The sequence below is a fragment of the Apium graveolens genome, chromosome 5 (assembly GCF_009905375.1).
Source record: "Apium graveolens cultivar Ventura chromosome 5, ASM990537v1, whole genome shotgun sequence".
Taxonomy (NCBI): Eukaryota; Viridiplantae; Streptophyta; class Magnoliopsida; order Apiales; family Apiaceae; genus Apium; species Apium graveolens.
This window is the reverse complement of record NC_133651.1, coordinates 303,030,743-303,049,488: the sequence shown is the minus strand read 5'-3', so window position 1 is coordinate 303,049,488 and position 18,746 is coordinate 303,030,743. Positions and strand designations below refer to the sequence as shown.

The window sequence follows — 18,746 nt, the reverse complement described above, 5'->3', positions numbered from 1 at the left end:
GGGGAAAAATAAGTTGTTTTGGTGATTTGTTTAGTAATAATGTTGGCTAAAAAATGTATTGAATTGGGAGATTTTTATTGATCATTTTAATGTATTTGTGTGTTTTGTTGTTGTTGATTTAATTATATGTTTTAATTTCGGTAATTAGTAAAATTTCATAGTGTTTTTTTGTATTTTAGCAAAAAAATAAAAAAATTCCAGTAGTTAGGAAAAAGAATAGAAGCTTCTGATAATCGAATGACAAAATGGAACTTCATCCAACATTAAAAACAAAACGTAGTTTCGTCTCGCGTTTTAGTGAAAAAGACAATAAAACGGGTTTTTATCTAGCATTTTACATATTTTTTTTTATTATCTAGTGTTTTAACAGATATTCTTCTGCCGTTTTTACTTTTTTTAAAATTAGAAAACAATCTACACGTTTCTTCATTCAACGTTTTACCTTATTATTATTTTAAAAATTAGTAAAACGGTCTATCATGTACCGTTTTAAGATTTGTTTCGAATTCTAATTAAAAAAAGATAAGCAGCCATAAATAAATAAAATTTAAATAAAACGAATTACCATCCTCCGTTTAATTTAAAACAGTTTTTAGTATACCGTTTTACTTTTTATTTTATTTTAATAAAATCATGAACTTAACATTTTATTATGTACCGTTTTACCCATTTTTATTTTCAAGAAACAAAAAAACTTTTTACGATCCTCCGTTTTAGGTCCAGATTAACGGAGCACGAAGTCACGTTTTAGTTTTAAAAAAATATAGGTAAACGGTACGCGAACTTCCGTTATGAAGTGACACATTAGGCCATTTCTTCCAGAAATGATATTTTGGATAATTTTTAACCCCAAAATGACTTTTAAGGCCACCCCCAATATTTTAATATAACATTCCGTATTGAAATTGTGCAATGAAACCACCTTTATTATATTCTTATATATAATAAGTTTAAAGGGATTTTACCCAAACACAAACTAAAATAACAGGGGATAGCCGTTAATTTAAATAAAAGAATTTAATGAGAAGCTTTAGCAGGATTTTAGTATACTTGCTTTTCCTGTAATCTTTGTGTTATCCCAAGTTATTTTGTGTCCCATGGATTCACCATTGTACTTGAAGGTTATGATGAGTTTGATAGGAATTTTGTTGATGAGTGTACACAAAATTTCTAATATGAACACGGAAAAGAATTTTGTTAATTGCATAATTTCATCAAATTACAAATGTGATATTAAATTACATTGTGTCCTCTGTTAACTCCCCTGGGTACATACTGCACTTGATACTCAGCTCAGTTCCGGCCTCCAAAATAGAAATGCAGTTATAACTGATGGAAACTAAGATGCTCTGAATTCCATTTTCCAAAACTTGCACCCAACTGTGTGAAGCTATCTATTTAATTCCAGTTTGGCACATATCAAGATGGTATATACATATCACTGACATGTCCACCATACTCGAAAAATAAGAACGCAAAAGTTCTGCAGCCCAATGCTTTGTTATCACTGCAACTGCAAGTTTTACATCTAAACTTTATCCATGTATTTGTGTATGACTGTGTCATCTTACAAGCTGAATCTATGGAAGCAAGGACATCCATGCAAGTATGAACCAGGGGATTCTAAATAAGAACTGCTTGTGCTCCTTCAAGTTCCGAAATCACAATTAGTGAGTCAGTCATTGCAAGGAAGAGGGGTTCGGCCTTGGAAATTGGATTTATGACCTGAAGTGTGTCAACATATGAGAAAAACTTACCCAGATATGTCCATCTCATGCACAAATCAATGTTTTAATACCTTTTTATTGTTTTTCAAGTAACCAATAGCAACCTCCCCTCTCAATTGTGCTCTTTCAGAGAGTTCTTCAAATGATGGATTCTCCCCATCCTTCATGTAGAGGGAAACATCCTGCCAAATGTGGAAAAAGAGGACACGAAAACAAGTTCATCATTAAGTGGTCCTTGACATTAATAAACTAAGGGTTTTTCACTTTCGCGATACTTCAAATAAGAAACCTTATCAAATACGGTATTTAAGCTAACAAGTGTCATGATGTATCATAGCTTTCCCACATTATTCTGATGAAAGAACATATCATACATTTAGATAGTGAAGATACAAATTATACTTTTTAGCACAATACAATTTGCTTTTGCCATTTATCTATAGGTAGCATCAAGGCAACATATTTTATCTTTAATATATATAAATATCTTGCAGAAAATATTACTTTTTTGCTACAACTTTTTTAATGGATGGGTTCAGTCAGGAGGGATGAAAGATGCTTCATGCTTTTATAAAGTTAAGCTATAAAATCTTAGAATACTCCCGTTGATGTCATAGACTAAAGTTCAAACACTCTAGATAAACTCATTATCACAAATTGTGATTTACAATGCGTCATTGTATGATCAATTATCCTACAAGAGTTTTTACCTTCACATAAATTTCATCTCCTTCTGCATTCAGTATGTCTTTCCAAACCACACTGAGATCGCTATTCTCTGCAACTAATTTGAGCAAAAAAAAAAGGTTAACAACTTCAAACAAATAATCTAATTTCTAATTCAGCTTTACGTTAGCAAGATGTATATGCACCATACCTTGAGAGGTTACCAGACTCATCACTTCCTCTGCTGCAATATAAGTAAGTGATGGCTTGATTTTCATAATCTGTCAAGTGCAGTTTTTTTTTGTAATGAACAAAACAGCACTGTGTTCGCATTTCAATGCAAAGATACACATATTTCATATAATCAATAATAATTTCACACAAGGAGAGCTTACTTGGTTGCCCAGTTGTGAGTCAACAATTTCCGCAACTAGATTTTGCACCTGCAATCCCATTTAACAAGAATAATCGATAGAAGAAGAAGATTAATTTAATATCGAGCAACATTTTTCCAAGGGAGAGGGGGGGGGGGGGGGTAGAAAGGTCAAAGTACATTTTGACCAAATTATTACAAACTTGAAAAAAATAAATTATCAGGCAAATAAGAATAAAGAGAATAATTAAAAGTAGAATATAATCACACAGACAGTGATGACTGATGATAAAATGTTGCCAGAGGGCAATTAGAAACTTCTACTGCAGTCCTCATAAGATGCAGCTATTTCTAATTTTTATTAACATGATTGATGATGTTTTAACAATATTACAATATGTAATAGTAATACATTAAATAATTTGTAACACTCCTTATTAAGATTTAGTATTAAGCACAATTTAATGGATTTGTTTAAATTTCAGAAATTCAACTCAACTACTAGAGGTCAACTATTCTTGAAATTTGGAATAAACTGAATGTATCATCACTGAAGGGTATCTCCTCAGATGGGCTAGCGGAATCAGATTTACAACACTCAAGTTAATAGATATAGTCTACATAGAAATAGGGGAAACGGATACATATGTAATGAAAATAGTAGAGTGCAGTCACCTTCACACCAAGTTTTCCGCAGATGTTTTCAGCAAGAAGAAGAGTGTATGCTGATTGCTTGTCTGCCCTTGAAGGATCTGAATATAGAGCTGTTAAACTCAATAGCATGCTTCCAAAAGCCAAAATATGCACAATTTATAATTACCTTGAAGGAGCCACTCTCTATCAGATAACACAACAATGGAAAAGGGAATAGCGTCGCCTTTAATGGTTTTTTGTATACTTGTAATGGCTTCTTTCAAAACATCAGAGTCCATGGGATCTCCAACCTGCATATTGTAACCATAAATAATGTATTTCACATGTATATCTCAAACTTCTAATTACACTTAACTAGTCAGTACCATGTGGAGGACTTTGACGTTTCTTAGCTTGCGTTGAAGAGCAACTGTTTTTGCTCGGTTCTTATCATGCATTGGCACATCTGATAACACCACCTGCACATAAGGACAGAGACAGACTATAGCAGGGAGAATAATGAGGTCATCTATCTATTGAATGTACAGTCTAATAGTAAAAAAATTTAATTCTCTATATTAGGACTACCAAGAATCTGTCACCCTACTATTGAATATGCTCAGCTTGTCTCCAACTCGTGAACTTGCCAACATAAAGCTATGTTCCTATTTCTCTTCCTTCGACTAGCATTTTTACACACGTCAAGGAGCCCTACTCATTCCAATGGGCAACCTGCTGTCGGTAGTGATACCTTATACAGACATTTTTTACAGGTATCGACTAGTATGGCCTTCATATGGCTGTCCATGGTGGGCATGGAATCGAGCTTTAATCATCAATAGTCTTCCAAAGAGTCAAATATACTCAGTCCTTATAATACCATTAAAGAAATACGTCTATAATTCCTTGTCTAACAATTTTCCAAAGTTCTCTGTAATTTCTTTGTAACCTTAGTATTTGTAACATATTAATTAGAAAGTACTCTCCTCAATTCACTTGGAATGTCATTGTAGATTACTTTACCTTGATATCTGGATTCTAATACATAAAATAAGGAATTAATGAGTTCAATTTAATAAATAATCACGATGCCGTAAAGAGAGCTATCACCGGCGCTTTAAAAACCAAGAAAACAAGGCAATGCTAAACAGTATCCACAGAAGACCTTGGCACATTACTCAGGTTAAGGGAGGCCTTATCCGTGAAACATTGAAGTGTTCCAAAGCTATCAAAAAGTCGGATGCTTCAAAAACTAGAATATGCGATAATGATGTATATAACATCAAAAATTTACCAGTACACTGCCAGGTCCAAGATAACTATCATACTCCTGTATCATTTCAACAAAATCTGGTCGCCATCCAACCATTAATATCTTTTCTTTGGGTCCTAAACCCCAATCTGATGCCTACAACCAAATTTCAAGGGGTAAAGTTGACAACTAATAACACATAGATCTAAGTGATCAGATGAAAGCAATACCTTGGAACCTGATCTTTTAGGCCGTTTCACCGTATTCGCCTTCCGTACTATTTCCATCTGGACATCATTTGGTGAGGCATCTTTCAGCTTGAGTGTTTTAAGATTGTGAAGGGAATCAACCTCTTTAGCAAAGAGACTTTGATATGCTAATTGTGGTCTATTCTTCCCATAAACAGGTGCAATAAACAAAACCTACACCATATGACGTAAAGCTGCATCAGAACATCTTACCCTCATCAAGATGGAACTGAATTTGACGTCTAAGCTTACTTAACTGAAATGAACTTTGATACTACCTATGCAGAGGCTATTCTTTCACTAAAATATGCAACTAAATGCGTCGTCTAATCCTAAATTAATGTAATGGACATGTAGGTGATGATTTCTACATAGCAGTAGACCTGCCAACTCTGCCTATATATATATATATCATTTATTATTATTATTGAAAAGAGTAAGAGATACATCAATTTAATCCCCTTAATATAAAAAAAACTAGAAAAGGAGGTCGGGCCTGTGGGCCATCACAATCGTTCCCTATCAAGTTTGCAAAGCAACTTATACAGTTAGACAAGCAACTCCTAAATTAAGCCAGGTTGGATCAGCCCAAACTGTCTGCTCAATAGCCCTTTTATTTACCTAATATAACTGTAGTTTGACCTCAAGGCTGTGTTTATTAAACCTGTGTTATTATCTGGGTAAGTATGTACAAAAATACATGATAATAAATCACTAGATGACCCACTTAATGCAGAAAGCGTGTATGCATTTCATTTTTCATTGTAGTAGTGTTCGATTCGCATCAAGTCAAGTATGAAGGGGAATATCACTTAAATATTTTCACAGTTCTCTGGACTTTGATCTATTTCAACCAAGCTAGGGAAGTGCTTCGATTAAAAAGGGTAGCAAAGTGCCTAGTTACTTTTGTCTACTCTAAATTAATACTAAGATAATGGCTCATTCGTGTATCTAGATAAAAATATATTGCATTGATTTTTTTTTTCTATGAGCATATCATATTACTGATTATCATCATGTTACATGCAATATAATTTTATGCTTCTCCAGCTAACAAACACATGTTTGCTGGTTAAATAAGAACTGTTGAATCAATGGAGATACAAAATATTGAATTGAATAATTATCTTGATGGCATCAAGATTGCTGAACTACCATTCCGAAATTAGAATACAAATACTAACAAAAATTAATTTCACATACAACTAGCAAAAAAATTAAAAAAATTGCTCACATACTTTATCATCTTGTTCGAGAACTTCATTATCATTTGGGTGGAAATTCATCTTTCCTTCTCGATGAATACCACAGACAATTGCCTGAAAAATAATTGACAAGAAGGATGAAGATGAAAACATTAGTCCAGGGATAATGCACAAGATATAACCTAAGTACCGATTTCCCTCAACAAAGTTTGCCCCACACTAATATATATTTAAATATTTATTCACCAAATCATGTTATTAAACTACAAAAGGTTAGCTCAATCAGGCATGCTCAAAGATCAATCTTCTCTGGGTTCTCCTTTACTCCATTAGGATTTATGCTTCCCATTTTATTATTATGCAATGTCTCCAGCCGAAAATTATTACCGGTTTCAATGTCGGACCAAATGTTATAGCTAGTCAGGCTGAAACATGTAGGAAGAAGAGGTACAAACTAGTTAACACTAGAAAATGGGTGAAATAATAACGCAAGAAACTAGTATTAAAGATGATGATCTACATAGGTTTATAGTTAGTAATATTAGAAACTAGTTACTGCTACAATCCCACACCTTGAAGGTCAAATAAGAACATGTTGGAAGAACTACACATTCAAGTTAACGCTAAAAATTGGGTGGAAAAAGTATTAAACGAGAAATTCGGAATGTAAGCAATCCATTGTTTAGGATAATAGCAACTAGCTACTGGTAGTAGCCCACACCTTGAAGAAAAGGGAGAAAAGGGATAAAAACTAACCACCCAGATGCAAACACCTGAGGAATATGATTTAAATAAGAATAAATAGGAAAAAAAAATTACCTCTTGAAATCCACACCTTAATTGCTTGTAGTTCAATCCTGCTAGGTTAGGAAAATTGCACAAATTGAATACATTTTCTGCAAGATATTATGGGTCTCAGATGTGCTAAAGAAATATTTTATTGGGATCAAGGGAAATAGACAAAATTTGCATGGAAAGACATATTGGTCATAAGAACGATAAAAAACCCTGTTATAATGAGTTTCAAATAAAGGAGTAGTCACAAAAACATCAGAAATACTTGTATATAACAATTGATCAAGTAATAGTATATACTCTCATGTTCATAATTGTATTTTTAAAACTACAAGTACACATGAAACATTTACATGTTCTAGCCAAATATAAATATTAAAGCAAATAGAATTAGTTCACTAATATATCAAACATACAGAACATTGAAATCGGTTTTATGTCAAACAATAAATTGTAATAATTAACGATAAATGCAAGAATGTGCATACAAGGATGGCAATGCATAAAAAGGTGATTAAGATATCTCTTGAATTAATTGAGAAATATATAGAAGCATAATGCACACTGAGTTTTGAAACTTTACTTCGATAATTGAGCAAATGTCTATAAATTTTTATGAGCCCTTTTTGCCTAGAGCATTGTACAAATAATTTGGAAGAAACACATTCCACAGGCTCCACCTTCAATCCTGATATTGTTTTCAGGAGCTCACAAGTGTTAGAGCTAGACACCTGCATGCAAGTTCAACAATTTAAACCATAAATTCACTACAATGGTGCATAATACAACAAAAATAGATAGTCAGGTGTCTTTGAATTAGCCAACAAAGGGTTGGTGCGGTCGTGGGAGGTCAAGAGGTGTTTGTTTTGGTAAAGGACATATATTTTTTTAAGCGGAGTACTGTAGAAGAGTCGTTGCACATCTTTTACATGCGCAACAACTCTCGAAAACGAAAACAAATGCGCAACTCATCGACATTACGAGCCCTTTTCCAGAAATCGGTATTTTAAGTCATTTAAGCCTCATAATGGGGTATTTTGGTTTATTTTTTCAAAATAAATTATTTGATAATAAAAATATGTGTTCACGCATAAGATTTTTAAGTTAAAATTGTTATTTCTCAAAATAATTATCAAATGAAACAAATTCAAAATTTTAGTTTAACCATATATATACAAGTTAAATGTCTTGAATTTCTCTTTTCATCCCAAAAAAAGGTAACATAACATCCACCACTCCGTTTTCTTCCGTTTAGAAAATATCTTCACATATAGTTACTTCACTCTTTTTATTCTAAGAAACTAATTTTCTCCTAATTTTTGAAACGTCCATGTCCAAATCTTACTTGAGTAAGATTCATGTTCTCTCCTTTGCAAAAATATTCTAAATCTCAAGTATCCTTCCGAAATTAGACTATTCATTGTTATGCATGTGGTATATATTGTAACCCCTTTTTTATAATCTATAGATTTATTGATTATGAATATTTATTCATTTGAAGAAGCGGATATCCAACAGATTGAGGGAATATATTGAAAAGGTAAGGAAAAAGGTAAAGTAAAGTCTTACTCAAAACTAGCTTTTGCCACACGAAGATCCAGTAACATTCGTCATTAAATATGTATAAGGGCCAAATCATGCTTGAGATGCATAACCAAAATGAAAGAAACATTGTTTAACAAATAAAACCAAACATGTGATTCCTTTAGATCAACTAGAAATAATATGTGTACGACCTATCAAGTAATAATCAAATACTACGTAAAGCTTTATAAATAACGATCATAGGAAAGATACCAAGAACCGAGTACCTCAACAATGGCAGGGACATGCTCCATCCTTGAAAGAGGTTGAAGTGCGAGAACCGAAAGAAATGCATCTGAGTCAATCCCATACCTATAAAAATATGGAGTGACAAATGACAAAATTGAGATAAATACAAAGGTTTTCCTTTAAAATGATTTTTAACTACGAATTAAAGTAAAAATGCAATCTTTTTGGGGAATTCCAAATTTCAAGTACATAAAGTAGGCTTCTTATTGGCATCTTGCTTAAGACCTTAATACATTAACTTGTTTTGGTAGATGTTTCTACGTCCATGTTTTCAACTGTACATTAATTTATTCGTTGTTTTCTAACTACTCCCACATTAATTTCATAAACTTGAAGACAACACTTAACAATTACGAGGCAACAAAATTATATGTTGGGTAGGTAAAAGAAATATGATATTTTGCCAAGAGGATTAGGCCATTTTACCTCAATCTACATTAAGTGGCCGTGATGTTTTACAAAGAAATTAGAAGACCGCTTATGACTTTATCTATCAATTCTATCTAGTACATGTGAGGGGCAACATCGTCCATTTAGACATAAATGCCGAATTAATAGGTCGAATGTAACTAATACAATCATACTTGGTAGAAACTGGAAAGAATCCATGTCTAACACCAACAAGATTTCTAGGCATTGGATGAGTCTGAGAAATCTCAAACTGCATTTAACAAGTTTCTTACATGGCATGTTACTTAGACTTTGGTACGAAGTGTCAGACATGACCATGTTATTTACATCGTTTGTGGTCATAACATATGTAACTATTTTGACAAACTTTTCAAAGTTTTAAGCATCCTATTTTAACTTTTTGTTAATGTTTATGGAAATCAACATATAAGTCAATCCATTAATTGTATGATAATGTTCATGTTAGTTGTCATCTATTTTTCTATGTTTGGGTTTCGTCTCAAGTTCAATTATTCCCTTTGGTGGAATTATTATTTTTTTTTCTCTTCTCTTTAATAAGATGGACCCTTTGTGACATTGACCCTTAGTGAAATTGTTTTTTCTTCCTTTTTCATTCTTATTCAACGAATTTGTTTGAATTAAAATTGATTTTTTGGTTAGATTTGGATTCTCGGATTTAGTTTGTGGACTTAGATTCATTTCATGTATTGGATCAAATTCAACTTTGCTTTGGGCTTTGCTTTTTTATTTGTTGGTTGCAGATTGAGATATATCTAGCAATCATATATATTAATGTCGTTAGGTGAAAAAGCGTACGCATCGCTCTTTGTTGCCAACATAATAATGGCACGTGCCTTGTTGGATGCTGCCCTTTCATAGGATTCCGTCATCGTCAGACTACAGCTGCACCAAAATAGTGAAAAAGCAAGATAATGAAAATCTAAATTATAGGAAGATGAGGACATATAATGTGAGAGCGCTCTCTATTTGCACTGTAAAACAATAAGAATGCTTATATTAATTTCTATTGAGAGATCATTGGTAGATTGCGTATATTATTCAAGTGTTCAATATTTATGCTTACTTTTTCAAATATTACAACTACAGGCTACATTCCTAGCATAAAGAGAGACACTAAAAGTAGATCACAAGAGTATGGTAAATAAATTTAGTTAGAAAATTAGTAAGATAAAGCAATCACAGTGTCAAATAAATATTCACATACTTCTTGACTTAGGATACCATTTAGTGGTGAAGATGAAGATTGTTGAACATTTTAATAACAACCTATTCTTTTGCAACATTTATTATGTTTAAAATTCACTAAACTCTTTTACCTAAATAGAAGAAGGGTTAATTCCGCGCTCTATGTTCAGCTAGGCTAATGTGATATCCTTTACTTTGTTTGATTTCAGCTTTAATTATTTGGTACACATAATACTTAAATGTTTGGTACACATGATACATTTAATGTAAATCATCACAAATAATTTTTTATAGTTTCATTAAAGAATGACAGGTGATATAATAAAATATTCAGAATTATATTCTAAATTGATATATTTGACAAGAATGTGACCAAGTTACATCATGCCTTGTAATTACATAGTATAAATTTTTTAACAAAAGTCTCAAATTATTGACAACAAAGGTACACGATATATGTAGGTATTAGCACGTTAGTTTATTACTAATAAGTATAACAACTAATTAATCAATACATAAACTATACATAGGTATTAGCACGTTAGTTTATTACTAATTAGTATAACAACTAATTAATCAATACATTAAAAGGTGTTTTTGGTACAATCAATGCAATCTCTACCTAAAATAGAAAATAAACAATATTGATGTCGATCCAAGAGAATGTTTATGCCTATATGAAATTCTTGATAAGAAGTTAGTTACATCCCATATTAAATTATGTTCCCCCCCCACCCCAACAGAAAACATCCATCCGGTGTGGATAGGTCGCTTTCTTTTTCCAAAATTCTTCAAAATATCATCTATTTATTTTAGTGTTACTTTAAAACAGGATGATTATTTTACTTTTGCCATTTCATATACAGGAGACAGATCTTAGTTATACTGTTTGCTTGTAAAAGGTCGAGCATTGATGCATTCATTCGAGTATTAATTTATAAAGTGTGCAAAGATAATGTTAGATGACCAACTCTCTCAAAACCTCGAGGTGTTAAATGGATCATTCACAACACATCTTATATGGCAACAAATAAACATAGTGTCCAAGTTAAAGTTCTAACTCTCTCGAAATCTAAATTTATGGGGCTCGGAAGATGCCACTAAATGATATTATATCAGTAACAGATAATAATTTCAGAACAAGACAGAAAAACCAAAAAATGCTTATGAAATATCATACATTTCTAGAACTAGTGTTAGTCCTTATAGGAACGCAATCTACTTAAAAGTACAAAGAACAAAGCATATCTTGTTCATGCATCATTACCAAAGGTATCCAAACAAAACATAGAAGAGGCAGTCAAGAAGTCCTAATATCTAAAATTTGGGTGTGCATGCAAACGTATTAAATAACTACTGAAGTTTGAATTAATTATTAACACATACCTTTTTGTGAAAACATCAATGTGCATGAGATCCTTTGCAACATTATCAACAATTTGGTCCATTTGCTTCCTTGGGAGATCAGACATAATAAGTACTTTCTGCTTCCTGCATATACACTAGGATGTAATAGATATCATAGTTTAAATGCATCACTAAACAGATGGATTATACCTAGCCGTAGCAGCACCTAAGCGAACAGAAAATTCATGGTAGCTATCTAGCTGCTTCAGTATGAAAGTCAGACGACTATTAATTCCACAAATGATTATATGATCAGTCTCCATAACTTGGACTTGGGCTCCTTCCCGGAGCTTTCGCATATTGTTCTGTTCAAATGCTAATTAGTAAGAATCGTTGCGGTACAAAAAAAATAATACCACTTTCAAGAGCTTACCCTTAACTGTTCTGTCATTGTGCTCAGAAGGCGAGAATAAAATAATATGCCCCATATAGCAAGAACAAAGCCAATGACACGCTCAATACGTGTTCGTTGCTGCATATCATAAGCAAGCACTTCAGTAATATTAGCTAGATAATTTATACAAATAAACTTGGTGAATACAGTAAATAATCAGCAGAAATAACACTTTCAGGTGTGTGGATGATGATATTAGGCATGCCCAAGCCTCCCAAAAGCATTCCTCCAGAGATTGTGCACTAGAACCCCTGGATTAGCCATTATAAAGATATCCGTGAAAAAAAACACAGTAACTTCAAAAATAACCAAATAGCCTTGTAAATGACTGTCAAGATCATTGATTCAACTTTTATTATCAGAATATGATTATGATGATGTCAAATTATTAACATACTTACTTTCTTAGTCTTGACCCCCTCTTGCTCTTAAAAAATTAAATATCATTCACTATTGACTAATGGTTTTTATAGCTGTATTAATAAATAATTCTATTCAAGTTATAAAGAAAACTTTTACAAGCTAACGACCTCCAATTTTCCAAAATAAATAATTTATTTCCAAATAACTACTCTTTTCTCCTTCAAAATCTTTCGTTTCAGATTAATACAATGGAAAGACTCCAACACTGCCCACAGTTACTGTACCTTTACTGTTTAACAAGATAACATTTACCTTATCTTATAAAAGAGAAAACCTCCTATTAGAATGAATGAGAAGCAGGCTACAATGAGGACCACAAAAAATCTGCATTCGGTTAGAGATGACTATGATTAATCATGTTCACGTGTGTGTGTAAATAGATTGAGAAAAAATTCATTATAACAATGACACTTCATAATTTTCAAATCAGTTAAGAATTAGTGGAGCAACAGTCAGGCAGAAATATACAATACAAAACTTCCCTAAGATGCTTAAAATATTCAACTGAAGTAGAAACATGTGACCTCTACACCACTGTTTTTAAGGATTTTGACACGAGAACTTTAAAGTACATAAATTGATATATGATGTGTTTAAAACGTAGGGATAGCCTATATTCTAAATTCAGTGGGACATGCTGCTAACTCTGTTCTCATTCCTTCAACGTGATGCATCTCACAGGACACCGATTTTGTTAAATGATTCAATTTAATAAACATGTGAGTTTTGAGAATTCCTTATAATCTACATAATCTATGAGACCCTGCCATTTCTCTCTGTCACGTGGTTGAATCCGCCTAAGGTCCTATCAAGGAACCAAATTACTTATGCTGAAGAACAAAATTTTCTTATATCTACTACTTTCACATCTCGTCAGAAAAGTAAAAAAAATGTAAAATATTGATTGATTTAGAAATCTTCATCAATAGTCTGCTTCATCCTGCCCTGTACATTTCCAAAGTATATGAAAAGCACCTGCTGCTGTCTTTTTATCATAGCTTAGACAATCTTGAAATTTGCAAACTAAAATTTGAAATCAATGCAAAGGTTGCATGCCAACATATATATGTCAATGCCATGGATCCAAACCAAAACTTGGTCTGGGTATGATATTATATATCTTATAACGGAGAGATTTTAAAGCAAAGCATACATAGTTTACAAGTTTCTTAAACAAGTCCTAATTTTAACAATAATCTGATATCTTAATTTTATCAGGCCAATAAACCTACTTAAAGTCTCCCACTTTACAGGTACGCACGTAAGAAATAAACCAATTAAATTTACAGAGTTGGAAATTGGGATTCTTTCTATGGAACTGTAAACAGAGTAGTGATAATTGTAAGTATACTGTAGGATTGCAAAAGGATGAAACTCAAATTACCAAAACTCATATAAGAAGAATATAACATATTGCAGGCACTTTGCAATTTGAAAGAATTCTCATACATATGATGCTGCATTTTCCCTATTTTTAAAAACCACAAACAATCTTAAGTAGTGTAACTGTCACGTAGTGTACTACGCAAAATGAATATCTACTATGAAGAGAAAATTTACTTACGTGCCAACATTTTTCTCAAGTTGTATATTGAATAAATATATTAATCTCGAAACGTCCCATCTGATATCTTGTAGTGAAGGAAACATTACATTCAAATGAAGAGGGGTGGGCTTGTTCAGGGAATTGGATATGCAAGCAAACGGTAAAGTTGAATGGAAACTTGTGGTTGCTGATGTGGACATCACATTAAAGAATAAGCCACGGACCACATTATGCATTGTATTGCCGGTAATTACTTGCATTAGTCCAACCAAGAAATAAGACGACAAGAATAAAATCATGAGTTTAGAGTGAGGGCCCTGCAAATTTGTCATCTGATCAAATGCTTGTAGCAAGTCTAAAAAAAATTATGATAAAAAGGTGCTTATAATTTGATAATTCAAAACTACTTCTTTCAGTATCATGTTTAAGCTACTATTTAGTTACACACACCTGTAAAAGGATTTTAAGATCCATCTCTAGGATCCTGGTTCTTAAATTGTCTATAACACCAGAAGAGTGCTCTATCTTGGCACAAGAAATTAAAGAACGAACACGCCTCTTCCCTGAAAAAGATGAAAGGTGTTACAAGTTACAAGTGTACATTAGCTGTATATAATGTGTAATTGCATATTGAGTATTAGTTATGTGGAAATTTATCTAGGCAATGAGAGCCCTAAGTTTGTGGTTTATGATTCTAGGATAGATAATTAACTTTTAGGCTCCTATATTCTGCTATGTAATACCTTTGAAACTCTAATTCATATACGAGAAATAAGTACATATTTCTCTCCTATTTCACAATATTGTACTTGGCCTTTAAAATTGTTTTGGTATCTTCTTTGGCAGCATTTTATTGCTGATTAGTTGTGAGATTCTTAGCAGCCTTAATTGCCGCATTTCTCTTTCAATTTTCCTCATTAATTTCTGTCTTAGCAGTCTTTAGTGCTAAACTCTTCATCAGCATGTCAGCCAAACGACAGAACATTAAACTGACAATCTCATCTAAAAAATGATGATCTGTTCCCAAAAATGACAACTGGCATAAAATTTGTGCCCTCCTGAGGGTTTAATGAGAACAAGTAGCCCAAGTAATTCAAAATATTCTTGTAGAGCTAAAAGGCGAGGACAACTAAACCATCTGGTTGGGCCAGCACTAAACACAAGATAAACCATTATAAGGCTTAGGATGGGGAAGACCCTGTGTTTCCCAACCTCGGAAAAGGCAAAAACTCCTGTAGGTTGGAGTTGATTAACTTTCGGTATTCAGCGCTTTTTGTAATGGATGTAGGATTGTATGCTAAACAATAAAAATATACTTATGTACAGTATTTCATGACAGAAATATTACCAAATTTTCCAAGCACAATCCCGTACAAAGCTGAAGAGTGGCTCCGTTTATACCGGCCTGGCTTATTCCTGAAACTTTATAGAGATATAATCACATTTCAGTGTTAAACTTAAGGTAATATTCAAATCTTAGTGAGGCTCGTTTCCTCCGCTTGGAAGCTTTAAAAGATAGGTGCACAAATACAAGCTGCAAAAGCAAATATATATTTTAAATAATACGTTCTATTAGGATGACTGGAATTTCAGTGATCTGAACTCAACAAAGCCTAAGCTCCAAAATTGAAAAAAAGGCTAGCGAATTTCATGTGTAAGAGCTGCTATATAAACTGGTTATCACGATAATATATTAAGGTGATAGTTGACTTGGCCAAGCTTTTGAATACAAATCATTGAGATTCTCTACCCCTTTTTCCCTCTAGCATGTTGGTTAAGCTTAAAAGTATAATAATTAACACAACACCAAGTGTATAAGCTGGATTGGATTATAATGGATGAACAAATTCTATTCCTTTTTAACGCTAGGACTGAAGTGTAGTGGTTGCTACTCTTCACTTATCGAGTACCCCTAGTTGTAGTCTAGTAGATGTAACACTTGGTAATAAAATGTCGAGGGTTTGAGTTTGAGGATTCCTCCTCTACTGGTCTCAACAGGGTATTTAAATTTCTGCATTTAACACACATTTGGTGCTTATGAAACGCGGGTAGGGTATTTGGTGTTGAGGAATGGAAACGCGGGTTTGAAACTTGTAGGCTAAGGAAACGTGAAGGAGTGTATGATAAGGCTTATGAAAGAGCCGTGTCGTAGTGTATCGAAGATTTGGGGATAACAATGTCATAGCACGAACAGAAAGAAAAACTATGCATGTTTTAGGCAACCACCATTAATAATTTTTACTCATGTTTGATACAGAGAATGTAAAATCAGGGTCCTTACTGGATTGTTGATGCATGCTACAGTATGTATAACCCAAGCACTGGAAAAATCAAATATGCTAGACAACTTGATGATTATATTGGGAGAATGATTCAAGCTATAGAAACAGCAGAAGAATCAATGACTCCTCAATTAAATGAGGATCCTCCAAGTGGTTGTCAGAGACGGGGAGATGATGTGGTTATCATTTGCAACAAAGATCAAAATTCTCATCTAATTGGTACATCTATTCAATTTCACTCACATTCCAATACCCTCCCCCCCCCCTCTCTCAAATTCATTTCTTTGTTCACTTCTCACGAAATTTCTAACTTAAATCTCTTACACAATTCACCAACTCTACATCAATCTCTCTCTCTCTCTCTCTCACTCTTTCTCTCTAGATTCGTAGCTTCATCATCTTTGGTTCATATTTGAAATTCATTCAAGTCGGAAGAAGCCTTTACCTTTGTCTACAGTCAAACATTAAATTTGGTGGGTGTATGTAATCTGAATTTTGTAACTGACATTGTGGTGCTTACAATGCCGGATTTTTGTGTTTGCAAAACACGCAACTGTTATACAATGTTGCAAGCATATTTGGATATTTTAAATGCAAGATACAATGCTCTTACCAGAGGAGGCCAATAACTGTAAAGAAGGATTTTGATGAATTGCATATCGAAAAAGGTAGATGACTGATTGATTGGGATGTTTCTCTCCCATTATTTACCGCAAGCCCATGCAATCATCCATCTTCTTAATCCCACTTCACTTTCTCAATTTCAACCATAAAGAATTTACATTGCTTCTTACATTCAAAGAAAATCCGGGTATTCGCGTCCAATAAAAGAAGAAAATTCATACAAACCTAGGTAAGTCCCGTGTGAATAATATTATGGACTAAGGTTTGTCTCGATCACTTTCTAAATTATATTATTGAATTTTAATTTGTTTAAAATTGTTATTGGTTCTTCTTGTGTATATGTTTGGCTAGGTTTGGTTAACACACATTTCCTAAATAATTACAACTCCAAAACACAACTACATAACCAAATCCACTAAAAAATAAACCCTCATTATAAATATTAATGAATGCTACAGCCTGAAATAACATTAAAGAATCATCAAACATGAACTACATAATCATACAAGTAACCAATATGAACAATATGCAGACAATATATGTTCAAACAAGAACACATCAGTACTTAGTACATTACTAAACTCTAACACTATGATAAGTGATAACACACACCCCCACACTAGAGGGAGAGGGGGGAAGAGAGAGAGAGAGAGAGAGAGATTTGAGAGAGAGAGAGAGTACACATTGGAAGGAGGATGAAGTTGATGGAAGTTGAAAGGTGTTGGGGCAATCCATGGAGGAGAGTTATGAAACAGGAGAACCATTTCTTTCTTTGTTTTTCAATTTGTCTGCTTATATACAGACTACTGTTGATTTTATGGTATTTATACAGGCCAGGAGGAGGATAAGAATAATGGGGAAAACACCAACAACATATTAATAACGATTAGTCTAGTAATATGTCTTGAAGCATAAATATCTACATTTGGTATTGACACGTTGCTTATTAAATCATGTGATACACGACGCAGTATCATTTGCCAGAATCGACTACATAAAAATTATGATATTATTTGTCTTCATTACAATCAGCTACGATAAGGAGGATCTGGAAAGAGAAATAGGTACCGTATAACTTTTAAATTAAAATTAGTATATGTAGATAGAATACTTATTATTTATGTAAGTGTTTAATAATTTACTTATAACTTAATTTTTTTACTTAAATGAATTAAAAAAATATATTTTTAAAAATAGTTATCTTGATTCGTGATTTTTTAATTAATTAATATTTAAAATATATTTCAAAAATAAAATTAATAAAAAGATGAAAAATCAAAATAAGATAAAAAAATAATAAAATCTACACTAGTTGATAAGATATTAAGGGATTATAATTCATAAGCCCAAGTCAAATACGCCCATTATCCTACAAACTTATATATACTCTCCGACTTGTAGCTCCGTATTTAGAAGTTGTTGATATTGCCAGGTGTTTGTTATACATATCATTTCAGCCAGGGCAAAAAGGGTGATGCATTGGCTCTCAGATTGTATTTGGAATTACAGAAATCAATACATATGCAGAAAAGCTAAGATGGAGCCTGGGGGAGTTGAGCTGATGCAATTAGCCAATCATAGATTTGAAAATTGCACTCCCAAACTCGAATACAAGATGACTCGATGTCCAGAAAAGAGTTGGCACATAGAAAATCTGCATCATGGACAGATTCAAAACTCTGGTCCTATACTAGTGGTAAAAGCCTAGTCAAGGATTGTAT

At 32.9% G+C, this 18,746-nt stretch overlaps 1 protein-coding gene across 1 annotated transcript; it reads right to left on the bottom strand.

Moving 5' to 3' along the window:
- Positions 1-1,186: 1,186 nt before the first annotated feature.
- On the bottom strand, positions 1,187-17,879 carry LOC141659288 (putative ion channel POLLUX-like 2). The gene is made up of 24 exons (XM_074466086.1): positions 17,707-17,879; positions 15,468-15,541; positions 14,570-14,682; positions 14,138-14,436; positions 12,826-12,897; positions 12,323-12,401; positions 12,130-12,228; positions 11,907-12,061; positions 11,736-11,840; positions 9,960-10,046; positions 8,711-8,795; positions 7,483-7,630; positions 6,924-7,000; positions 6,138-6,218; positions 4,882-5,073; positions 4,694-4,807; positions 3,786-3,878; positions 3,587-3,710; positions 3,442-3,518; positions 2,789-2,836; positions 2,605-2,674; positions 2,438-2,511; positions 1,799-1,909; positions 1,187-1,725 (listed from the first exon to the last, which is right to left on the bottom strand). The coding sequence occupies exons 1-24, from the start codon at positions 17,787-17,789 to the stop codon at positions 1,624-1,626; spliced, it is 2,562 nt and encodes an 853-aa protein (XP_074322187.1). The 5' UTR covers positions 17,790-17,879; the 3' UTR covers positions 1,187-1,623.
- Positions 17,880-18,746: the final 867 nt, after the last annotated feature.